Source organism: Lutra lutra, chromosome 5, assembly GCF_902655055.1.
Source record: "Lutra lutra chromosome 5, mLutLut1.2, whole genome shotgun sequence".
Lineage (NCBI taxonomy): Eukaryota > Metazoa > Chordata > Mammalia > Carnivora > Mustelidae > Lutra > Lutra lutra.
This window is the reverse complement of record NC_062282.1, coordinates 51,852,790-51,878,367: the sequence shown is the minus strand read 5'-3', so window position 1 is coordinate 51,878,367 and position 25,578 is coordinate 51,852,790. Positions and strand designations below refer to the sequence as shown.

At 40.7% G+C, this 25,578-nt stretch overlaps 1 protein-coding gene across 4 annotated transcripts in view; it reads left to right on the top strand.

Annotated features, from left to right (window-relative positions):
• The window catches only part of ATP10B (ATPase phospholipid transporting 10B (putative)), a 100,561-nt gene that overhangs the window by 5,631 nt on the left and 69,352 nt on the right, over positions 1-25,578 (top strand). For all 4 annotated transcript variants that reach the window (XM_047730957.1, XM_047730954.1, XM_047730955.1 and 1 more), the window contains one exon: positions 12,523-12,727. In XM_047730957.1, the coding sequence (XP_047586913.1) occupies positions 12,523-12,727 (205 nt within the window). The remainder of the gene's footprint in view (positions 1-12,522; positions 12,728-25,578) is intronic.

Genomic DNA, 25,578 nt, shown 5'->3' with positions numbered 1-25,578 from the left:
GGGCCAGGCAGGTAATTGAATGAATGAAGTGGACTAGATACAAAAAGGAAAGCAATATTATCTGTGTACTAACAAGTGGGAACGGATCCTCCGCATCAGTGCTAGGATGAGCAAGGGAATGGTGAGCACTCTGGGAAATGGGGGGACCCACGTTCTCATATCAGGAGACAGAGCTGGCCACCATATGGAAATATAGACCTAGTGTTGCCAGATTATCTGAATTTTATTAAAGGAGCTTAGAAGTTAGTATTTTTATTTTAAATAACCTGATACTTAAATGAAATAATCTGATATAATTTTTTCAAATACTTCATGCCTATTTTGTTTGGCCTGAATTTCTTATTTTGCCTGTGAGTCCCTAATTTGCAAACTTTGCTTTAGCCTCTGGCCCTAGGAATCTAGAGTCTCTGAAAAAGAATAATTAGATTCTTCTTTTGAGATTCATCTTCAGTGAAGGAACCTCTTAACCTCTTTGCTCAGGGATGGGGTGTAACTTTGAAGTGAGAATACAGGCCTGGTATTCAGTAGGTCTAAACTTGAAGCCCACATCTACTACTGACTACTAATAATAGCTTAGAAAAGTCATTTAATTCTCTGGATCTATTTCCACTTTTGTAAGACTTGGTAGTCAGACTAGATCTTGTCCTGTGAAATGGGCTCTGAAAGAAGAGAATCCATGGGGCGCCTGGGTAGCTCAGTGGGTTAAAGCCTCTGCCTTCGGCTCAGGTCATGATCCCAGGGTCCTGGGATCGAGCCCCACATCGGGCTCTCTGCTCCGCGGGGAGCCTGCTTCCTCCTCTCTCTCTCTCTGCCTGCCTCTCTGCCTACTTGTGATCTCTGTCTGTCAAATAAATAAATAAAATCTTAAAAAAAAAAAGGAGAGAATCCACAACCAAATAAATTTGAGAAATAGAACATATTTGACCTTTCTCTTGAATCTAACAATGCACAGCAATATAATAAAGGTCCTAGGAGGACATTCCATAAGTAATCTGTCCAATTTTGTTTAATTCAGTTGTGTCTGTTGGAATACTCTCTACTATAAGCAGCAGAAACCAATTCAAATTTAAGCAACAAACAGACTTGTTGGTTTAAGTCACTACAAATGTTCTGAGGTGGTCAGGTGATCAGGTATAGTTCAGTCTGCTTTCTCGATCTAGCACTTAGCTGTCCTTCTCATTCAGTCTCCTCTGCATTATCTTTACCCTGGGCAGATTTCCCTCATGGCAGTGAAATGGCTGCAGGAGCTCCAGCCTTCACATCTACATGTGGTAACTCACAAAGGGAAAAAGAAAGGCACTTCTGGGAGTATTCTTGCAAGGGCTAGAAAGCTTATTTTCCCAAACCTCCTCACACCTCAGTGACCCCAATGGGTCACACGCTCATCCTTGAACCAATCCCTATGACTAGGAGACGGGGTTATGTGAACTAAATTTAACTGAACCACAGTTCAGCATGAAGACCATTTCCCTGAATGCATATGTGCTACCCAGAGAAGATGTAAAACCCAAATGAAAATAATAATAATAATAAAGTAGTTTCTAAGAGAAGGGGGACCAGATATTGAAGAGGCCACTTCTGTGGACTCAATACCATCATCTTAAAATATGTTTGAGCCTAAATTCTTTGTAAATTGCTTTGCACATATTAATAGGAGCATATACTCTTGGGGACATTCTGTACTATACATCAGTAAGGTTCTTCCAACTCTGAATCAATTATTGATTCTATAAAAGACCCTGGAATAGGAAGCTAGGAAATTCTAGGTAAATGTTAGTTATTACCTTAATTGATGGATGCTGAAGAACATTTCCTTTTGCCAAATATCGATGGCACATGATAGGATGTCAGGCAAAGAATACAAGATCTAAGAGGACAATTTGTTTTTCAAGAACAATGTAAAAGCTTATATCTCAGGCACTAGCTCTATCCATTTTGTCTCAGCATCACACATTTGAGAAATGTTGCCTCTGTGTGTGTGTGTGTGTGTGTGTGTGTATACATACACATGAGGGTCACTGAATACTAGGGCCCTTAGAATTTTGCTCAACCCAATTCTATGCATCATACAGCCCAGACTTGTTTATACTGTGAAAGACTCCTTTTGCAAACAGCAGAAGCCTTGTTAACAGAATTACAATCCTGTTAGAGCATTTTCTTTTAATATAGCAACTGTGCTTGTGGTCTAAAGGTGACCCATTAATCAGATTTATGGAATGACTTCAAGAAGAGATTAGCTTCAGAATTGTATTAGCTTACTTTCTCCCAGGGCTCAGTTTAATGAATCTAGGAACCATACCCAGCAAGAGATTTCTATCCTTCCATTCAGCTTAGTAAATTTTTGTTTGTATTCAGAAAACATGCAGTAAGGAAGCAGGGGTGTGAACTGAGGAGATCTGTGATGGTGTTTGTTCCCATATTATAATGAAACTAAAGCCCTCCCGTGTCTCAGCAGCAGTTGGTCACTCTTTTGTTCCCAAATGTTCATTTGGGATCTATGTGTGTACACCACATAGTAGGCCCTGAGTAGACCCCAGGGATTCTCAGTCCAGGGATCACAAGGAACTTGTAAACAGCTACATTGTCCCATGCCTATGCACAAAGGGCACAGTCATTAAGGGAATGAGGTGATGCATCTGCCTGCAGAAAACATCAAGGTCGAGGGAAGCCTTCCCTGAAGAGGTGACATTTCAAGAGGCATTAGAACATGAGCAGCATTTAAATGGGCAGAGGAAACGCATTTTAGCTCATAGCCTGTTCATGCGTCAACTAAAGGTTGTATGTGTGGCTTATGTTGGTATCAAAAAAACGCAATCAAGAAACATCAGAAATTTAAAAGAATGGCTCAGATTAGAGATTTTTGAAATTCTGGCTCTTTTACCAATTCTTGCCTGGAAGTCAGGTGGCCACTGTAACAGATGCTACGGGAGAGTGGCCAGTCTTCCGACAGCATGGCACTGAGGGCCTGATTTCCCAGCAGTGACCAGCTCTACTGGGAAGAAAGAAGCCTGACCTGCAACCTGTTTTTAGTTGTATGTCAGCCACCTTTAATGCCAGAGCCCCTACTGGAAAGCCTGAGAATGCAGAAACCCGAAGTCCTGGTCCTGGGTCTGCCACTAATTAGCTATACGACATCAGGGAAGCCACTTAAGCAGTTGGGGCCCCATTTGTCTCCTCTTTAAAGAGTGGTCATAATCTCTATGGCGTATTTTGTGAAAAGACATACAGTTGACATACAAGAGGGCTTGAAAATAACAGAGCTATAGAAACAAACTATGCAATGCGTACCAAAGGAGGGTGAAAAATGAATGTCAACGATGGCATTTAAAATGTGACCTCTTACTGGATTCTTGGCGTCAAGGACTTTGGCCTCAGACCTAGGATTGTCCAGAACTGCCACATACCAAAGCCCTGACTGTGTGTAGTGATTTGATTCCTTGAGCCTTCATTTCAACCCCTATAAAGTGGGAACAATACTAGCTCCTAATTCTTAGGGAACTGTGGAGGGAATGAGATCATCTTTATAAATTGTTTAACTTCCTGTTTGCACCATAAGTAGTACTAAGTACTTTTTTCCTTAATTTCCAGTGACTTCAACTCTAATTTTTTCAGCATCAGGCCCAGCCTGAGTCTTTAACTTTCATGCTACACTCCCCACACATGCAAGGTAGGAATCACTCATGTTAGTAGTGAAAAACAAGGCTCTGCTCCCTTCTTTCTATTCAATGTGGCAGAATCTGAAACCTGAAATCAAGAATCCCCTCTGGAACCTAGCCCTCTTTCCCCCTCCTCCCTTTTCACAGAGTACCTGAGCACACCCACACCAACAGTCACATTCAGTCAAAGGATCCAGAAGGCCTCGATTAGCCCACAACCAAGGGCACTTTGTCCAACCCAACTTCTAACACAGAGCATGCATTAGAATATCATACATGTGTGGTTATTAACAAGGCAACGATTTGGGTCTCATTTCAATATTATTTCCTCTAAATAATGGCTTTCGCTATTATTTCCTCTAAATAATGGCTCTTTGGAAAGCCCAAAGGAGAGGAGATGGTTGATAAGACAGAATTCAGGCTTTGCCAGGGTTATTCTAACATCGAGATACATAAAAACACTTTTCTCTAAAACTATGTCCCTGGGTTGCTGTGGGTGCTGAATGAGAGAATGTATGTAAAATGCTTAGCATAGTGCCTGACGCTCAGTAGCCTTCAGAAAATGTTAGCTATAATCATGATAGCCAGGAGTTACCATGAGTTTGACCCAAGATGATTAAGGAAGAAATGCCATTGGCTGGCATTTGAAACCACATGAGAGAAGACAAACTCTGTAGCTAAAGAACTTGAACTCCAAGCTCTTGAACATAACAAAATGGGCCTGAGGGAAGAATCTGAAAAATGCAAACAACAGACAAACGTCTAGTGTCATCTGAAGCATGACCATGAAAAGCACCACTGGCTGGAGTTTATGGATCAGCAGCCCACTGCATCCCACACATCTTTGCTCTGCATTTAGCATCAGCAAACTAGGCTCCACTCTGAAGCATCAATTTTACAAGCACCCACCCTATTCCCGCTGCCTCCCCTGAGCTCACAGAAGGCCATAAACTATTTGGACCAATTCAACTTGTCATTTCAGCATCGAATGCATTAGGTCTTCTCCAAAACTCAATGGATGGAAGAATCATAAAACAAGAATCCAGGTGTCCCTGAAGCTCTGACCTCATGTCAATGGGCATGATTTATATTTTGGCAGGTAGGGATTTATAGCCTCTGTTAAGGAGCTCACAATTCCAAAAGGTGAGGCTCCTATTTTCAACCTGGCTCTAGTTGTTTAGGTCACCAGTTTCTGAGGTTTCATCTGCATTGTAGCTCACTCCAAACAGAACCAAGAGACCACATCAAGCCATGAAGTTTCCATGTCTGTCACTTATATGTCCAAATAGACACACCTGTGTCACCTTATGCAAGTTAGAAAACCTTTCTGGGCCTGCTTTCTCATTTATGAAAAGGAGATAATGGTAATAATAAAGGTTGTTTCATTATTAGGTAATATAATGTAGCTAAATAGTAATGGAGCTTAAGTGCTGGGCAGAAGATAGATAAGCATATTGTGTTGTATTGTGTTCTGTTGTGTTGTGTTGTACATTACCAGAAGTCTCCCCCCACCCCCGGCAAGTCCATAACAAAAAGAGAGAGACTGGATATTAAAATGACTGAAAGTTTAGGAAAAGCTTCTCTTCTGCTGCCTCATATTCAAAACAAATCTGCACAGAATAAGTTACTAAATACTTACCAAACACTTCCCCATATGCTAGGCATCCCCCACCAGATCCTATGTAGGAACAGAAATATAAGGCTCAGGAGTCATCCCACCTCTCCACAAGCTTATTACATTGTTAAAAGTAAAAGAGACATGAAACAGTTAGGAAATGGGACCACAGTATGTCAGGAAATGGGGCAAAGAGAGGTGCACAACTGATATTCAGTGCCCAGAGTTGAAAGTGAAAGGTCTCATTTACAACTGCAGAGGCTCGAGGAAAGTCTTTTGGGGTGACATCTCATGCCTTCAGTACTCCCAGGCTGCTTCTCCATAATCTGGGAATGTGACCTTGATGGATTGCACCTGCGAGTCTCTTGTCCCCTGAGCATGGTGTTTCAATGGCCATCACTGCTTTGTGCCATTCTGTGCTCATTTCTGCTTTCTGTGTGTGACAGGTGTGTGCACAAAGAGGTCAAAGAGTGGACTATCCCTTGGAGCTTTGATACAAAGATGGGACTCTCAGTATAAAGAAGGACTTTAATAACAAACATAACTGGTTGTGTTGGGCTCATTGACCTCTGGGTGAGGTCACATTAATACATATACTCCAGTGACACTTAACCCCAAACTGCTGATTTGGGACATGTTCTCCCACCCTAATTTTAAGCCACCCCCAGACATGCCTAAGCATCCTCAGATACAGGGACTGTCACTGTGTCCCTCGATATTTCCAGTCAAGCCAGAAATCAAGGTACCCTGCCACTCCTCTGGCCCCCTACTATCCCTTTCTGGTACTTTTCTTAGTCCTGTAAGCTTGAAGCCCTCTCACTTGTGGACTGTAGCTGACAGGTGGATGCAGAGGGGAAGGAAGAGCCAGGCAGGGCACACTCACAACCCAGGCTCAGGCTGTCTTTAATGTAAATGCTTTAGCTTCTGTTCTATTTCCTGGAGCCAGGTCAGCGACAGAGGCCACACAACCCTTTATCTCTTTGTCCCTTTTCAAATCTTCTATACCTTCTTGCCACTTTCCTCCCCCAGGGGAAAAAAGAAGAAGAAGAAGAAGAAGAAAACACCTCATTCATATGAGATCATAAAAATAGACAATTTCACCCTCTCTAGTCTACCGTCTCCACAGCAGTGAACCTGTTTGCTCCAAGCTAATAATAACTACAATGATAATAATAGCAGTAGGAAATGCCATTTGCTGTGCAGTCATTAAACACTTCTCATATATTATTTTAGTTAGCTCTCACTAAACCTATAGAATATATTTCTGTTGTCCTATTTGATAGATGAATAAATTGAGGGTCAGACAATAAAGCAGTAGATTCAGGGCAGCACCACATGTAAGAGATAGTTCCAGGTTTCAAATCAGGCTCACCTGACTCCAAAGCTTTTAACCATTCTCTGGTACTGCCTCTACCTCAACACACCACTGGCAAAACAATGGGACATTACAAGTATTCCTGAAGCAGCCACAGGGCCCTGGGTTCTCTTCCTTGGCACCATGGAAAGGGTATAGGTTCTAGAGCAAATTTTGTTACAGTGTACCTTGGCCAGGTCACTCCTAGCCTCAGTTTCCTTACCTGAATAATAGGAGTAGAATTGGAAATCCATCAAATCCCTTCTCTCCTGATTTTGTTGTTGTTGTTGATTAAGATTTTCATCACCATACACAAGGTCATCTGGATTTTCTCCTATGTTAACTTCTGAAAGTCTTAGAGTTCTGTGTTTTGCATTTAGGTCTATGATAAATTTTGAATTAATTTGGGGGAAAGGTATAAGGTCTGTGTCTAAATTCATTTGTTTGTCTGTGGACATCCAGTTCTAGCACCATTTGTTGAAAAAACTATCTTTCCTCCATTGTATTGCCTTTGGTCCTTTGTCAAAGATCAGTTGAATGTGTGTGTGTGTGTGTGTGTGTGTGTTTCTGAGTTATCTCTTCTGTACCATTGATCTGTTTATCTGTTCTTTCACCAACACCACACCACCTTGAATACTGCAGCCTGAAGTCCTGTAGTCAATAGCGATAGTCCTCCAATTTTGCTCTCCTCTAATATTGTGCTGGCTATTCTGGATCTTTTGCCCCTTTATATCAACTTTAGAATCGGTGTGTCATCATCTGCAAAGGAACTTGTTGGACAGCACTGATTTTAAGGGTATTCTTTCCTGGGAGTTTGTGCCCGTAGCCGGAGCCCTAAGTCTTCAATCAGCTAGATTGAGTCCCTCTTTTCTGAACTTGGGAAAAGGATTCAGTCTTTAGAGTTTCCTGTGTTTGCATATTGTGTCGCTGGGCCTGCCATAAAATGCAATCATGGGCATAAAAGGGGTGTCCCAGCTGTGTGAAGGAGAGAGCGCTGGACCTGGCAGAGCAGGGAGTTAGCACTCACCATGATATTAAGAACCATTGTCATTATCCTTGTCCTCATCATCGGCATCATCATCATCATCATCAAACGAGCTTGTATTTATTGAGTACTTACCAAGTGCAAAGCCCTGAGCTCAGTCCCTGTCATGGGTCATGTCACCAAACCTTTCAACAAGCCTCTGAGGCAAGTGCACGTATTACTGTCAACTGAAAAAACAAAGGCTCCGCGAGGTTAAATAACTTGCCCAGGGTCACATGGGTAATAAGCTGCGACGTTGAACTTCAAACCCACTCTTAACCCCTACACTATACTCATTCTCCCTGGCATTCCTCTTTCACCCTGGGGTAGGAATGTGGACTCTTCTACGTCTGCCATTCAAGCTTCTGGAAGGACAGCTGAGGTCAGCTCATCATCCTGTTTTGAATAGATAGTCCCACAGACAACCAAACCTCCTGAGAAATCCTCTCTCCTCTAGTTCCTTAAAACTCTTTTTGTAAAACCCACACACTTGATGAATGGAGCCTTAAGCATCCTCTCCTTCCCCATCTCCCTCCTTTCACCTGCCTCCCCGTGACATCCAGTTGGTTACAAACCTCTCTTGCTGTTTATTTCCCTCTTAATAAGCCCCATCTCCTCTTGGAAAGTCATTTAGCACGGCTCCACTTAATTTCTCCTCGAAGCAGAATCTGCCAGATGGAGTCTTCATCCCAAGCCATGTTGATTTGTCTTATTTTTAAACAGCAGTGAACACCCCATGAAACTAAAATAGCAGTAGGTTCCCAGGTGTGACTCACTGAGCAAGGAGGTGATCAAGAGCGCATGGAGTCATCCACCTGAGGCAGCTGTTCCGAATGACTTCCTCAGGTGGCGCCCAGCCAGCTGCTGGCCACATCTGGGTGTCACTCAATGCAGGAGCATGCTGCTTTTCCGCATCAGCTGGGCTCAGCCACTCATCACTTCCTCTGGCTGGACCCCGTTTGGCTATGCATCCTTGCCTTTCCCACAAACATACTCACACTGCTGACTATTGGGGAGACAAAATGGACCCAGAGGACCAAGAGACCAGCACAAAATGGCCAAGTGAAAGAATGACATGTCTCATTTTTTACCCTGTTATTTTTATCTCCAAAATACCTGATTTTTTTATCTCCAAAAATTCCTTTAAAATTTGACTCTGATTCTAGAACTAACTATATTTGAGTTAATATAAATATAATTCATCAAATTATGTACCAGCTAAATTGCTAAACCATATCCCTACACACACACACACACACACACACACACACACACACACACCAGGTTTTTTAAAGCTAACATCCCAAAATCATGTTGATTCTATAGCTTCATTATCCCAGACACACGTAATAGATTGTGTGCTTCAAGGCATATGTGCCTCTGTTTCAGGTGTACACTCACAAAGATGGGCAGTCTCTTTCATAAGAGAGGATAGGCCTACAACAGGGACTAAGAATGTTTCTTTACTTCCACATGTCATCCTAAGAAAGGATTAACCTAAAGGAAAGACAGAAGTGATAGTTACTAGTAAGGCAGTGACTTCCCTGGGATCTGAGGAATAATAGAAATCAGAGACTGGTCTGACTTTCTGCATCTTGGGTGGCTCCCTGACCTCATTATACCCATCATCCCAGTGGGAATTGACAACATTCAATCCCAGCTCACAGAAGTGACTGCTTGTAAAAATGTATATACCATAAGCTTATCTCCATAACTCTCCATCTTCCATAACCTTAAGAGCCCAGAGCCCATAATAAGCAGTGGAGTCTGTTATTAGAAGGTGAAAGAATGAGGGGTGGCTGTGTGGCTCAGCTGGTTAAGCATCTGCCTTTGGCTCAGGTCATGATCCCAAGGTCCTGGGACAGAGTTCTGCATCAGGTTCCCTGTTCAGTGGAGAGCCTGCTTCTCCCTCTTTCTTTGTTGCTCCCCCTGCTTGTGCTCTCTCTCTCTCTCTGTCAAATAAATAAATAAAATCTTTTTATTAAAAAAAGGGGGGGTAATGAGATTCAGTGTTCATAGATGAGGGTATGCTGGCCTTGCCTCTGATATGCCTATGTATGCAGCAATTCCAACTAGCACTTGCAAATCTTCTGAACCAGTGTGCTCTGGAAGTTTTGGCAATGAGGATATGGCTCAGAGTCTAAGGCATTTTCACTAAACTCAATTTCAAATACCAGGCAGAATGCTGAGATTATAGGGATCAACTGATACCCACCATCCCCAAAGGCATTACCTGATAGGACATAGAAGTCAGAGCTGGGAGGTGGGGAAGAATGTGGACAGGTTGAGTGATAATCCTTTATTCCTTGGATGAATTTTGCTATAACATTTAGGAATTTTTTGTTTTGTTTTAAGCGCCCTCTCAAAAAGAAGAACAACAACAAAAACAGTAGAGAAAGCTAGTCTTTCTTTGACCCTGTGAGGTTCCTTCTCCCACGGAGAGTATGGGCCATTCCAGTTCCTTTAGGTAGCCTTATACTCAAACATTTATACTCTCAAGAAAAAAACAAATCCTTCCCGGAATCAGCAGAGAGACCATGAATTATCTGACAGTAATATTCACATTTCTGGCGGAGGAGTAGCCACCCCAAATACATCAAGAAACAAACAGGTATATTTCCGAAATGCCACTGAGAAAAAACATGAGGGGTACTGTCCCTATTCTTTACATGAAAAATAAGTGGTAAAATAAGTTGATGGAATCAAAAAGGTGTTTAGAAACCTGTTAAATGTCTTTCCATGGAAAGAAGCACTATTACTAAATTTTACTAAATTTATTTAGTAATAAATATTACTAAAATGCCACAGGTGCATTGCCCCCCAAATCCTCAGAAGTGGTGGCATTAGTCATTTGGATGATATTGCCCATGGACTGATTATACCAGTGGCTGCTTTACTGTGCTTTCTGGAGCCATGGGAATGTCCACAGAATTCTGTGGGTCTTTAGCATGGCAAGATGCTCCCCAGGGGTGCCTGGGTGGCTCAGTTGGTTAAGTGACCGCCTTCAGCTCAGGTCATGATCCTGGAGTCCCAGGATCGAGTCCCACATAAGGCTCCCTGCTGGGCAGGGAGTCTGCTTCTCCTGCTGACTTTTCTCCTCTCTCTCTCTCTCTCTTTCAAATAAATAAATAAAATCTTTAAAAAAAATGCTCCCCAGTACTAATGTCCCTGATTATCTTATAGATTCAGATCAGACCTTTCCTTGATTGGCCTTCCAGATGAAACCACACTCATTTCAAGGGATTAGGAGAGTCCTTTGCATAGATCTTTTATGACAAGAACAATGGTGTCTTAGGAGGGCTTATTTGGAGTTCTCCAGAGGGCACCAAAGAAGAAAGGAAGACCTCAAACCCTTACCCACTTTAGGGACTTTTATGAAGTTAAAAAGGAAAAGCAAAATTCCAGTCACATCTCTTTCTCTGTAGTCTTGTCATGACCAGGGCACCCAGATTCCAACAGAAACATTAACATGCCAGAGGGACTAGCACCAGTGGAGAAAAACAGCCAGAAAAGCCTGCTTCCCTGGGCCTGACTGGGCTCAGAGGTACCCAGCTGAAAACCAGCTCGGCTCAGTTGAAATGACCATGTGTACAATATTGGTTTGTTTCCAAATCCCATATTTAAAGAGGAACATTTCCAAATACAGCCCTAGACAAAACAGCCCACACTTTCAGGACAGGTCTTGAAACTGCCATACAGGAGTAATGAAGGGCACTTGGAGAGTTAAATTTGACTTGGCAAGTCCAAAAGGCTTCCAGAAATACCTGATAAATGCCTTAAAATATTTACAAAATGGTAGAAGATGGAATAGATTACCCAGGAGAGCAGAACTAGTTCAGTATTTGGCTAAGTAGAAGGAGGACTTTCTAAGACGAGAGCTTCTTGAAATGGAATGTCTTGACTTGGGTAGTAGGGAGTCCTTTTGCTGATGGTGCAAAAACGGAGGCTGCCATACCACCAGAGACCTGAGGAAAGAGGGGAATACTTTTGAGAAGGTAGGATCTCCAAGCATTGAAAACTGTGGGGTTGGATGCCAACTTGTATCTGGGCTTAGGTTTCAGATATTTTAATAAGACCTTGGGAAATTTTTCTTTGACCTTCGACTTCCTCATTTGTGAACTGGGTCTAATATTCATTTCAATAAGCTATTATACAAATAAAGAAAGTATTAACTATCACTAGTACTTGGCACAGTAGATATGCTGCTACATTTGTGATTATTGCTGCCATCTTATATCTGAGCTTGATAAATGGGGTGGGAAGAGAAAGTTCATAATTTCCTGGGATTTCTTTAACCCGCTGGTTCTATGATTACCGTGGGTCCCATCCCATCAAACTTCTGGTGCTATCTTTCTAATTCCCTGATTGTTCAGAGTTTTCCATTTCAGCATCATCCCAGATCTTTCTACACAATGGTTTATATCCTCACTTTCCTACGGCCACTTTCCTAATCAGAAACACTCTTTCCTGAACAAACCTTTCCTTGCAACCCTGCTTGCTACAGTGATAACTGGCTATTCTGGAAAATGATGTATATCAAGAGTACTAAAGTAATATGACTATATAATCACCTTCTCCTTTAATTTTTTTTCTTCTGCTAGGAAGCAAGGCTGAGCATAGTACCTAGTCTACAGCCAACAGTCAATCAAAACTCTAAAGGCTCATGAGGACAGATCTTCTATTAGTGGGATTCTTTAGACCATACTTAGCTTTTCTAGAGAGTTATGATGGTGGTTATTTGGGGCAAGGTAGAACACCAAACAATCTTGTGACAGGCTCCTTGAGGGATATTTAGGCACAGGCCAGGACTTCCTCTATTCACTTATTAATTCTCTAGAGAACCTTAAAACTCACTATTGTTCTTCTACCCAAGAAAAGAGCGGAGCTACGTGCAGAAATGCTGGAAGGATGTGCGTGTGGGAGACTTCATCCAAATGAAATGCAACGAGATCATCCCAGCAGACATACTCCTCCTCTTTTCCTCAGACCCCAGTGGGATCTGCCACCTGGAAACTGCCAACCTGGATGGAGAAACAAACCTCAAACAAAGACGTGTTGTAAAGGGCTTCTCACAACAGGTAAGGCTCTTTCTAACATCTTCATAGATGAGGTCAAAGGGAAGAAGCAAGCCAACTCTACTGGGAAATTGAACTTAGTCTGATAGCTAGAGGAAAGAGTAGGGGATGCCTCCTTTTCCCAAGCCCTTAGCTATATTAATCTTCCCAGCAAGCCTCTTGGTGGCTATTATCCCTTTATCACAGATGGGGAAATAGTCTTAGGAAAGTTGACTAACTTCCTGAAAGCCTCAGAATTCCTAAGTGGGGTTGCACTTTATTAATGAAACTGTGTTCTGAGCTCTGAAGAGTCTAATATCTCTTCAGTTACCCTTAGGACTAACTCACTTTTCCATGCTTATGCAGTCCTTGCCCATCCTCCCCAGCTCCACTCCCTCAACCATTTCCTCTTTGAATCTTCTCCAGAACTACTTTGACTCCAGTATAAGCTACAGGAAGGAATTGCTAACTATTTTTCCACTTGTGTACATCTTACCTTATCTCCTTGAGAAACAGGGAATGATCATCACCACTTTTAGTTAACGCCCATATACTTATATGTATGGTACCATAGACATCATAAGGAAGTTACAACTGTTTGGTGGTTAAGACCCCAGGCTCTGGAGGCTGACAGAACTGAACTCAAAGTCCAACCCAACCATTTATTAGTATTCTCACCTCAAGCAAGTTACTACTCTCTCACATCTTTATTCCTTCATTGGGGAAATGGGTACAAAAATAGTCCTTCTCCATTAGGATGATTCTGAAGACTAAAGGACATGTATAGAAATTATTTAGCATAAAGGTAGACACATAGTAAGAAACCCGTAAATAGCTAGCAGTAAATGTCAGTGGTGTTCAGAGGCAATATGTGTTGATAAATTGAAACTAGATGTGATATTCCAATTTTCAATTAAAATTCCTCTTGGAAGGGTTGGTTTTTAATCTAGAACCTTCTTCTGCCTGTGGAAAAGAATAAAATTCTATCAGTTTCTTCACTCTGTCAGCCTTCGGTGGGAGAGAAATTAGATGAGTCAGGGATTTAGGGGAAAGAAGGCAAGTGCTTCATTCCTCAGAGATTCTCTTGAACTAGAGTTCAGTTATCCAGATAGAAACTTCTTGAAAGAAGTTTCAATGACAACTTGACAACTGTGACAACTTGTCATACCTCACTTTGCCTCTCTCCAAGCACCCGATGAGCAGTTCTTGAAAAATCTCTTTGGTGTGATTGATTCAGTCCTCAGAAACCTGTTCTCTGACCTCTGCATAGTTCTTCCCTAGTTCTGCTCTGAGATTCAGAGGAGATAAAGAAAGTAAGGAACAAAATGTAAGGTTTGGTGCATAGTAGGCCCATAATAAATGGTCTGTTACTGCTACCTCAGCTGTATTTACTACCCTGGGCATGGAAACCACCGTGACCACTTTGCTGCCATCTGCTTTTTCTTGCTATTTTGCAGCTTCAGTCTTTCCATTGGTCTCTCTCTGTCTCTCTCAAACAAATAAATAGAATCTTTTAAATAAATAAATAAAATTTAAAAATTAAAAAGTAGCCTCAGCCAGCTCTCTAAGAAGGAGGAATTTGGGCTGCTCTTTGCTACCTTGCTTCTCCCTTATATCAGTGTGAAAAGATCTCTGAACATAAGTAGAATTCTATTCTAACTCTTTACTATAACATTTCTCAAATGTGTTGGACAGACATTGATGAGAGTTGCAGGAAAAGTATATGTTGCAAAATCATAAAGTAGAAGACAATAGGTTACAAATTTTCAAGTATTTCACAAACTACTGCCTGACATCTCAGGTAATTTAAGAAAGCTCAAGGAGGAGAGAGGACGGGGACTAGTATGTAGCATCTCTAACCATTTCACCACAAAGAACTTTTGTTCCACAGAACATACTCTAGGACTATTGCAGGAGATGTAGGATCACAATTTAGGGATTTGGTCCAAATATCTTACAGGTGTTCAAGATGTACCATCATCACCACAGGGAGAAACTTTTAAAAATATATATGCATTCTTCCCCATTATCACTACATTATGGCTCTCTAGGACTGAGTAGGGGTCGGGCATGTATATTTTTTAAATGCTCTCCCATATGATCTTGCCATGAGCCTACCACATACCAGCTTTTTTGCAGACCTGTATGACAAAAGGGAAGGTGTCACCTCAAGCACTCACAAAAAACCACTTTTAATAATAAGAACAAAACTACCATCTCCATGCTTCTTAGATGTGCCTGTGCTTTTCCATACATTGTCTCTTTTAGTCCCTGCAACCACCCTATGAAGTAGATATTACTATCCTCATTTTACAGATGAAAACTGAGGAATAGAAGTAGAATATTTCACTATTGTCTCAGAGAAGATTTTGAGCACCTACAGATATGGTTTGTTGCGAAATTTGGTATCTTAAAAAATAAGTAGTAAAAAATAAATTTAAAAAAAAAGCATTTTTTAGTTTTCCCTCTAACCCTTAATAACTATAAGACCTTCACCTTGCCAAAAGGGTTTCTACTAACAGAGATTTATAGAAACTTCCCACTCCATCTGTACACCCATACCCATTTTTACCATCTTGAAGATGATGAGAGATTATTATATTTTGTTAATTTAGAGTCAATAAGCAAACTTTGTCCCAGCTCCCCTAGATCAGCATTTCTCAAGACAGAGTGTGCCAAATGCTTATTTCAAGAGATAGTTCTTAGAAAACAAGGTTCATTGTCAAATCTGATTAGAAAAACTGTCCTGTGAACCCCTCTTAGAGGGTCCAATGTACATCAACATAGCAAAGTCTCTGAGAAGATCTGCAGTCAACAGATCTTTTAAACTTTCTTTAACCCTGAGTTTTCAGAACTATTATTTGGCACAATAATTTTAGCATTCCCATGAAAATTTGGGAGGAAAACTAACCTGGATTGTGGAGCATGCATGATCACAGTAGCTGAACAGTAACCAGAGAAGGACCTAGGCAATTCATCCTTCCTTTCCTATATAGGTTCAAATGAAATCATAAACATAAAAGAGCTTCTCAAAAGTATCTTTCTCCTGTGACAAGTCACATCATTCTCAAGGTTGCCAAAGAGTCGCTTTCAAAATCCTTTTCTTAGTATTCAACTTGGACAAGTCCAACTTTTTTTTTCAATTTAGAATTTTATCATGCTGGGTGATCTTTAAATTCACAAAATTATTGACCTGTTCTTAAAATATTTATTCCCACATCCCATTGCTGAGGAGAGGGAAGGAATCCAAAATTTGGCTTATGCTAAAGTCTGCTGAGCAGGTCAGAAGACTTTATTAGAGAATTAAATTGTACCATTCTCTCTTTGATGACATTCTGATACCCAAAATCTCTTCTAAAAAGGATTTCCAAAATGGGTAGGAGGCATTTAATACCTGAAAAGGAGTGTGTGCCTTTATTTTGGTAAATAGAAAATACCAAAGCCAAAGAATCAGAAATGAATTCTTCCAATTAATATTTCAGATGAAACATATTCCTGGCTGTCTATTATCCAAATCACTGAATCCTAAGTCCTACTAAAACGTGTGTCAGATCATTTCCTAGTGGCCAGCCAAGTGCTTACCATGGCGAGTATGATATGTGGGTGAGCCTCTTTGTTGTCAACTGGGAGCTTGTTAAAAATGCAGAATTTCAGGCCCTGCCATAAACTCAATCGGAATCTGCAGTTTAACAAGATCCCCCATGTGACAGCCGTGCACTGCAGAAAATTGAGAACTCTGGCTTAGGGCATCATCGACTGATGTAATAATTGTGCTTATCTGTTTATTGCCCAAATTAAAGATTTTTAATTGACTCTCCCTTTTAACTAGCTTGCCTTCCACAAAGGTTAGTGATTTTAAGCCATTTTCTCAGTTAGGAAGAACCACTGGAGCTCGGATCTTCTACAGTGAATGTGTGCACTGACTTGAACATATTTAGGCAGCAGAGCACTTTGCTGAAAGACTTGAGGGAAGATAGGGAGTCCTTTATCACCCTCCCATTTCAATGATGACACACCTAGAAAGAAGCAAAAGGTAGCTATCCTCTCAACCCTGCCTGCCCTGAGAACCAGAGGAAAAATCCCCTTTCCTGGGGGATTTTGTTATAAGACCTGCCCCTGGTAGGCTGTTGCAAGTTTCCCTCAAGAATGATAGTCTTTCTACCTATTAACCACTGATTAAATGTTGAGCAGAGATCATATTTTCTAGAATCCCTTCAATATAAAATCTACATCACGATATATAATGATAATAAGTAATATCAATAGATAAGTTGATTGATCATACACTGTGTGCCATGGGCAGGTCTCTTAAGTGTTTTAGACCTATTATTTTTCTCCTCTCCATAAATAACCCTGCGAGGTAGGCACTTTGAATATCCCCATTTGACAAATGAGGCAAGAACAGTTAAATAACCCTCCTAGCAGTGAGCTGAGCTTGGATTTAAACTCAGGCAGAATTATTTTACTTTAACATTTTTTCTTTTTTTTTTTTTAAGATTTTATTTATTTTTTTGGCAGACAGAGATCACAAGTAGGCAGAGGCAGGCAGAGGGGGGGGGGAAGCAGATTCCCTGCTGAGCAGAGAGCCCAATGCCTATGCGAGGCTTGATGTGGGGCTTAATCCCAGGATGCTGAGATCTTGACCTGAAGGCAGAGGCTTAACCCACTGAGCCACCCAGGCACCACTTACTTTAACATTTTATTATGGAAATTTTCAAGTGCATTCAAATGTAGGGAGAATAGTATGATGAATTTTTAATGTGCCCATCACCCAATTTCAACAACCACCATAGCCAATTTTGTTTTATCTATAGCCTCACCCTCGTCACTCTGCAAATTATTTTGAAGTAAACTTCAGTGTTGCAGCATTTCACCTGTAGGTACTTTAATTAATCTAACTCTCAAGGATACGATTTTTAAAACTTGCAATGATACCATTGTCACTCCTAAAATATTAGCATTAATTTCTTGATGTCAGCTTTGAAGTCAGTGTTCAGTGTTTTCCAGTTTGTTTGAATAAGAATCCAAGTAAGTCTAAAGACCCAGATAAGTTTCTCTTTTACTCTAGGGGTTCCCTGCGCAGCTTTCTTTTTTTGTTTTTCTTGTATATTCAGTTTTGCTGCTGAATAAATCAGGTTGTTGGTCCTGTAAAATTTCCTACAGTCTGGATTTTGCTGATCACATTGACTCCCAGCTGTGTCATTTAAACATGTTTCCCTGTTCATTATATTTCTATAAATTAGCAGTTAGAGCTCATGCCTAAATCTGATTCAGGTTAGGTTTGTGTTTGAGAGTGTATATGTCACTTTTGCATGAATTGATTCCCTCCCATCTTGTAAAAGGTGACCGGTGAGTTTGTCTTTTTTAGTATCAATATGCACTGATGGATTTAAACAGATTTGATATGTGTCAAATCAGTGCAGTTGTTATCTTTATTGATTACCCCATTTTTAGCTGGTGAGACCTTCTTTGAGTTGGCTCCTGAGCTCTTTTTTATGATCCCTGTAGTCTTAATAGATCGAGTCCCTTTCAATGTAAAATAGGATTTAGAAATCACAATAAGACATGTCAGAGGTATATACAGCTATTGGATTGATCATTATTTCCATGCCATTTAAATGGACATAACTAGGACTTCTTAAAGATTAAATAATCAAGATTTATGCCGATACTTGAAATTCAGGACTATAAGTCTTTATACAACATCATCAATATGAAATATGTAAACCCTTCTCTCACATCAGGCAAAGTCCTTAGCCACTGTACTACACAGCCTATTTTTACTACACAGTCCCCTTGGATATTTGACACTCACAACAATCCTTGGAAGTAGAAAAGGAAGGGATTAGTAACATTTTCAAGATGAGGAAACAATTGCAGAAAAATTAAATCTTATCAAAGATTACCCCACAAATGCAGTGTTATGCCAAAATTGGAACTCAGTTCAGATGTACATGATTATTTTTCCCATTGCTGAAGTGATTCTTAGATCCTTTTAGGTGTATATTTTATTTCTCAAGTAAATACAATTTTCACAGATATAAAAATACTGCAACTATACAAGTTTTGGTCGTAATTATTTGCAATAATAATAATTAGACCAGGAAGGAAATAACCCTACAAAAAACCTTACTTTTATTTTTTATAGCCCTCTGACCTATTTTTGGCCAGAGTTGTTCTAGGGCATGAGCAACACACACACACACACACAAAACACAAACATGGGAGATCCCCTCCCCTTCTCAGTGTTTAGCAGTATTTGGAAACTTCTATTAAAAAGTCTTTTTCTATTTTTGTCCCTTCAGGGCCTTATGAGGAAGCGCTGCTATGTTATGTGAAAGACATAATCATGCAAAGTGTTAATAGATGATAGCTTAAACTTTTCCTCCTCCCCACTATCTCCATATACCGTGAGAACATATTTACCTTTGAAGAGTGGCCTTCGCAGTCATAACCACCAAGGATAATTGGGAATATTTCAGGCCAGTGTGGGAACTATTTGACGTCTCAAAGGAGAACCATAGCAATCTAGTATAAGGATTAGGCAAGACTCTTCGTTGCATGTGACTGAATTCTGATTCATAGTAGCCTTGATGGAAAGAGAATTTACTGAAAGAAAATAAGGTGAATTGGGCCTTAGGGTAGTGTCAACCAGAAATTTAAAATCCATCAGTGCAACCCTCGTTTCTTGTCTGGGTTTCTCGCCATGTTTGGCTTTCATCTCTCACAAATAGACCTAACACTCACAGCTTCACTTCCAGAGAAGGACTGGAAAATTTTCTGATGTCTGAATTGAAAGGTATCCCAAAGACAGGGACTGATTGGCCTGGCTCGTTCTGTGCACCCATCCTTAGACCAACCAATTAACTCTGGCTGGAGGGAAAGGATTCTGAGATTGGCATCCTCTACTTGGACTTGATGGTGGAGATTAGCCTATGCAGCAGGAGGGTTCTGAGCAGCTCACCAATAAATGTCCATTAAATACGTATTGTGAATCAGGGCTATATGTATCTAACTTACCTATGTGCCCTATCTCTGCCTACACAGCATCCTCTGTAACGTACCCAGAGTAAATCGTTCCTTCCTCTGTGCTCCCATCGACCACTTCTGTCACTCTCAACCATTGTGCCTGCCTCACCGTAGTTCATTCAATGAATTCACTTTTCCAACCAGTATCCGATAAGGTCCTTTTATTGCCAGATACTGTGCCAGATCATTTTGTTGTTGTTTATTGGGGTGATGCACTACGATCATATCTTTTGTGAGCAACTGAATAAAAAAAGTTTCTCAGGTCAGAATTCATACTCTCTTCTCTGTGACTTCTTTTGCCAGAAACATAAGGTACAAAACATTGGCTCTCATGTCATTTTCTTTTGTCTCAGTTATCCATAGCCAGAAAAAGGTATGCAGAAAAGGTCTGTCTGTGCAATGGCCTGTGGCACCACGGCCCATCTGGTGGCCACGTTTCAGGCGTAATGTAGTCCCTCATTCATTCACCAAATATCTATGGATTAGGTCCTCTGTGTCAGGTGCTGTAGTGTGCACTAGGGGTTCAGGTTTAAACAGGAGAGATACAGGCTGTGACTATATACGCTAACAGGGAATCACAAAGACAATGATTGACAAACACTCCCACAAATAATTAGTAATTGGTTCCTTCTAAGAATGACAGAAGAAGTCATTATTTTTCCAGTATTCGCTTGGCATGCCAAACCCCTGCCTTAGAGGTTAGAAAATGTCATAGCACAATTTCAAGATTAAATTTAGTCTTAGCCCTGAATACGAATCAGAATGTCTGTCCACTTGAATGAACTCCACACAAGACTGTAAGGAATGCCTTAGATAGGATCTCCCATCCACAGCCCTGCAGCCCAATCTGTGCGCTTTAGCGGGAATCTCTTGGGCCCGCAGGGAGACCCAGGGTGGTTGAATAATGCAGACCATCTCCTCACCCAGAGTCATAAAGGAAAGTAACTGCCAGTCACTCTGTTGCCGGTTATCTTGAAAAGAACTCTGACTCGACCGGGAGCAGGAAGGTTATCGAATGCTGGTAACTGTCATTAGTTTTCAGATGGAATTCTCAGAAATCAGAGGGTTGTCTAATTTGTATGCTGGGAAGGAAACCTTGGTCACCTGGCTTAGCAGCTAGGGCGTGAAGAACGTTTGATTCTAGCATTATCCAAACTAATAAGCTTAAAAAAAAAAAAAAAAAAAAGCAAAACGTTAAAATAGTATCCTCCTAAGGTTGCCTGCAGTGTATCTCCTGGGTAGCCACCTGGGGGGTGTGGTCTGTGTATCCTGAAACCTTGCTCCACCTACATGAACACTCCACAAATTAGCTAGTTCTGCTTTGTCATCCTCTCCCTGGTATGGGCTGGTTTTTCTAGTCATCTAGCCTGAGGGTCATGTAGAAACAGAATGAGAGCTGCACAGAAGTTTGGCAATCCCTGGTTCAATACTTCTTTTTCACAGGCTCAAAGTGAAAACTCAATAAATAAGTACATTCTGTGTTTAAGGAGTTTAGCTGATTTCTTTAGCTGATTTCCAGTTAACAGAATCTTTCTTGAATATCTCCTCATAGCTATGGAGGGGTTTCAAGGTGATGTAAAATGTATTTCTCTCCTCTAAGAACTTAAGACTATGGGCACCTATTTTTTTAATTTAAAGACCCTTTATGACTATCAAAAATCTTCGATAACCTTGCCCTGCCTCGGCCTTCTGACCTGAAAGCAATTGTCCTTTCAGTGTCCATTACTTAAGAAAATAAATGGAAAAAGGTACCATGAATTTGGATTTGTAATTTACTGATCTCAAGAATTCCTAAAGAAATCAGAAAACTGGGTGGCTCAGTGGGTTAAGCATTTACCTTCAGCTTGGGTCATGATCTTAGGGTCCTGGGATCAAGCCCTGCATGAGGCTCCTTGCTCAGTGGGAGTCTTCTTCTCCCTCTCCCTCTGCCCCTCCCCCTTTTTCATGCTCTCTCTCTCTTTCTCAAATAAATAAAATCTTTTTTTTTTTTTTAAAGAAAGAAATTAGAAAACCATGTATGAGACTTATGTTTCTGCTGTCTCTGGACAACATCCTGCTGCATATAGGGATTTATAGACAAGCTGCAATGTGTAATCTACCAGCTGGCTTATAGAAATAGCTTGATATTTAGCAATTAGAAGCATAAGATATTACAAGTTCCAAGTGAATTACATGGATATTAAGAATTGTCCCAAGCAAGACAGATTGCTACAGTCTGTGGTGGACACATGGGTCCTATTGGGCCTGGCAATAAAAGTTTAAGAGAGTTATCAATACGGAAAACCTACAAAGAAAGCAGGATAAAGGAAAGGCCAAGAGGGTTTTTCCTTTGGGCAGACAGCATTAAATGCTAATGCCAAGCAAAGAACATGTATAACCTTTAGAATCAGACAAACTTGGGTGCTCGTGAGCTGTGTACTCTTAGACAAGCTATTTAATACAAGCAACACTCAATTTTCTCTCCAATAAAATGGGGCTAACTTGTCCTCAGCACTTCACAGGAGAGCTGGGAAGATTGGATAAAATCAGGTCAATAAGGGACAGCATTCTGTGAACTGCAATTTTACCAAATAAATAAAAATCATTAATTTTTTTAAAGGCCAAGATATATCTATGGGACTGAATAGGCCACTGTTTTGATTAGACTTCTTTATTTGCAGGAAACGGAAATGATTCCGACTAACTTAAGCAAAATAGTAACCTTGCAAAAATGCAGGGGCAGGTAGGGTGGAGGGGAAGAAGCGTACCGTGTGGCTCGCATACCGTGTGGCTCACAGAATCAAAGGAAAGCTGAAAACCCAGGTTCAGAAACAAGAACCAGGAGCCTCAGTGCAATGTCCAAGTATTGGGAGCAGCAACTACTTAATGATCTCCATTGTTTTTTCTTCCTTGAGTCATTCCCCTCAAGTCAAAGTCCCACAGTGGGAGAGTCTAATGGGCAGGGCATCTTGACGTAGAGTCCCATCAAGATTACAAACCATGGAGGAGAGGTAGTTTCCCGTAAGGAAGTGAAAGGACTGTTAATGAAAAGGAGGTAGACTGGAAGGCGGGTAGCCAGAAAACAACTGCCCATTACAAACAATTTGGTAACATCATTCATACATATGTAATCATATTTATGAATCAACATGAAATTCATTTATGAAGAATAGAGGAAAATAGGCCTAGAAAAGTAAAACTTGAGACTAGTGCAGGGGAAATGGCCCATTCTTGTTACTAGAACATATTGCAGCCTCTTTGTTAAACCTCGGCCTTCCTGATGGGCCTCAGAGATGCAGCTCGTTGATTGTGGGTCATAAGTCAATGGATACCTTAACCCCAGAGAGTCATCTCACACTCGCACTTGGCCCACTTTCCTCTGCTTTCCCAGATACTGCCATTGACGCACCTGGGCTAAACTGGGAACTTTGAGTTGTTTTATGACTGCAATAACTGATTTGTGTCAAAAACCTCTCCATTCTTTCTGATTCTCTCTCACTTTCCCCCGTGGCTCATATTTTATGGGAATTCAATTAAATTTTTGAATATATGAATGGATGAGTGAGTGAATGAATGAATGGATGAATTGGAGACTAGTTTGGCCCATGTTGGGATGTTGGGATCTATTTCTTTAACTACTTTTTTTTTTTTAAATACAGATTTCTCATCATTCAATCATTAGGAACTCCCAGTCATAAAATCTAACCTTTTTTTTCCAATTGAAAAGAAAAGAAAAGAGGGAAAACATCCTATCATGTCCTCTCCTGATAGACAGATAGGATAGAGTGTGTTCTCAATCTTGGCAACTTTATATCTCCTTAGCCTGGAACTGGTTCTAGAGCAATTCTCAGTTCTACCCCCAGGAAATGTCTGTAAACATTTTTGGTCATCATATCTGGCAGAAAGAGAGGGTACTACTAGTATGAGGTTGGTAAAGGCCTGGAATGCTGCTAAAATCAAAGAATTAACCAGCTCCAAATGTCAGTAGTGCCCAAGTTGAGATACCCTGGTCTAGAAATGCCTTGACTGCCTACCAACTAGATGTTTATGTAGATACTAGAAAAGGATGAGACCAAGCCAATGACTCTAAGAAACAACTTTATAAAATGTAAAAGTCTTTTAGAAAAAGTCAAATAAAAGCATTTAATGGAGGCAAATCAAAGGTCAGCATGACAATATGATGTAGTTTAGATTTTCTTGCTTCCTTGTTTGACTCCCATTAAGAAGGGTGAGGTGATCATGATGATTATAATAATGATGATTTCCAGGCACTGGGGCTTGCTTATTTTTTTACTAAGATATAATTGACTTATTATATTAGTATTAGGTATATAAACAATGATTCGATATTTGTATATATTGTGAAATCACAATAAGTCTAGTTAATATCTATCACCTCACAGTTATAATCTTTTTTTCTTGTGATGAGAACTTTTAAGATCTCTCTTAACAAGTTTCAAATATACAATGCGATATTATTAACTATAGTCACCTTGCTGTACATTGCACTGCATGACTGACTTATTTTTTAACTAGAAGCTTGTACTTTTGACCCTCTTTACCCACCCCCACCTCTGGCAACCACCAATCCATTCTCTCTATCTATGAACTCAGTTTTTTGGGTTTGTTTTTTAATTCCACATTTTTGAATTTATTATATCAGGTACTTCAATTATAGAAAATGGAAAAGAAACACAGGAAAGGAAATAGAGCTAAGGGGAGATCTTTTTTTTAATTTTTAAAATTATTTTAATTCAGTTAATCCACATAAAATGTATTATTGGTTTCAGAGGTACAGGTCTGTGACTCACCAGTTTTATATAATATCCAGTGCTCATTACATCACATGCTCTCCTTAATGTCCATCCCTCAGTTACCTCATCCGTCCACCCCCCTCCCAAAGGGAGATCTTAAACACTAATCTTTCCTTTGTGCATCAAAATAACACCACCGTTAAAAGAGCAAAGTGTATGGCATCAGAAGTCCCATAGTTAAAGCTTGCCTTCTCACCTTGCTAGCTGTAGGTCTTTGGGGAAATTACTGGGTCTCCTTAACCTTAGTTCCTTTACTTGTAAAATAGAGATAATAGTCTCTGCCTGGGGAACCTGGGTGGCTCAGTCAGGTAAGCCTCTGCCTTCCATTAAGGTCATGATCTCAGGGTCCTGGGATGGAGCTCCACTTTGGGCTCCCTGCTCAGTGGGGATCCTGCTTCTCCCTCTCCCTCTGCCACTCCCCCTACTTGTGCTCTCTTGCCCTCTGTGAAATAAATAAATAAAATCTTTAAAAAATAATAACAATAATCGTCCCTGTCTGATAGAGTTATTACGTGATTTAAAGGCAATAGCATGTATAAAATATTTAGTTGGTTCTTAGCACATAACAAGCATTCATAAGTGTTAAAGCAATAATAATAAAAACAGGACAGAGAGGATCAAATGTATTGATGATGGTCACGATGATGACCACAGAGACAACAGTGATGATAATTGGCTTTGGATTCCAAAGATGTGAACCACAGTCACGGGAGACACACACACTCCTCTCTGGAAAGGGCTATCTTTTCCTGGACCCTGATGGCTCCCCAGGCCATTTTGCTTATTAGTGGGGCTTTCTTCGATAAAGAGCTGAGTCAGAAAGAAATGTTGGATAGGTGGGTTTCATCCACAAGTTATGAAAATCTGTGCTGTAATAAATCAGAAGGGAACCAGAAACTCCTGAACGAGGCTAATGTAAGGACCTTGCAGGGTTTGGCAGGTCCCTCCATGCCCTCCTGTCCTTGGACTCTCCTAGCAGCTCCCTGGAGTGACTACAGCAAGTCCTTCAAAGCAAGCAATCCCCAGAGCTTATCTTTGAAGATGGCAAGACCC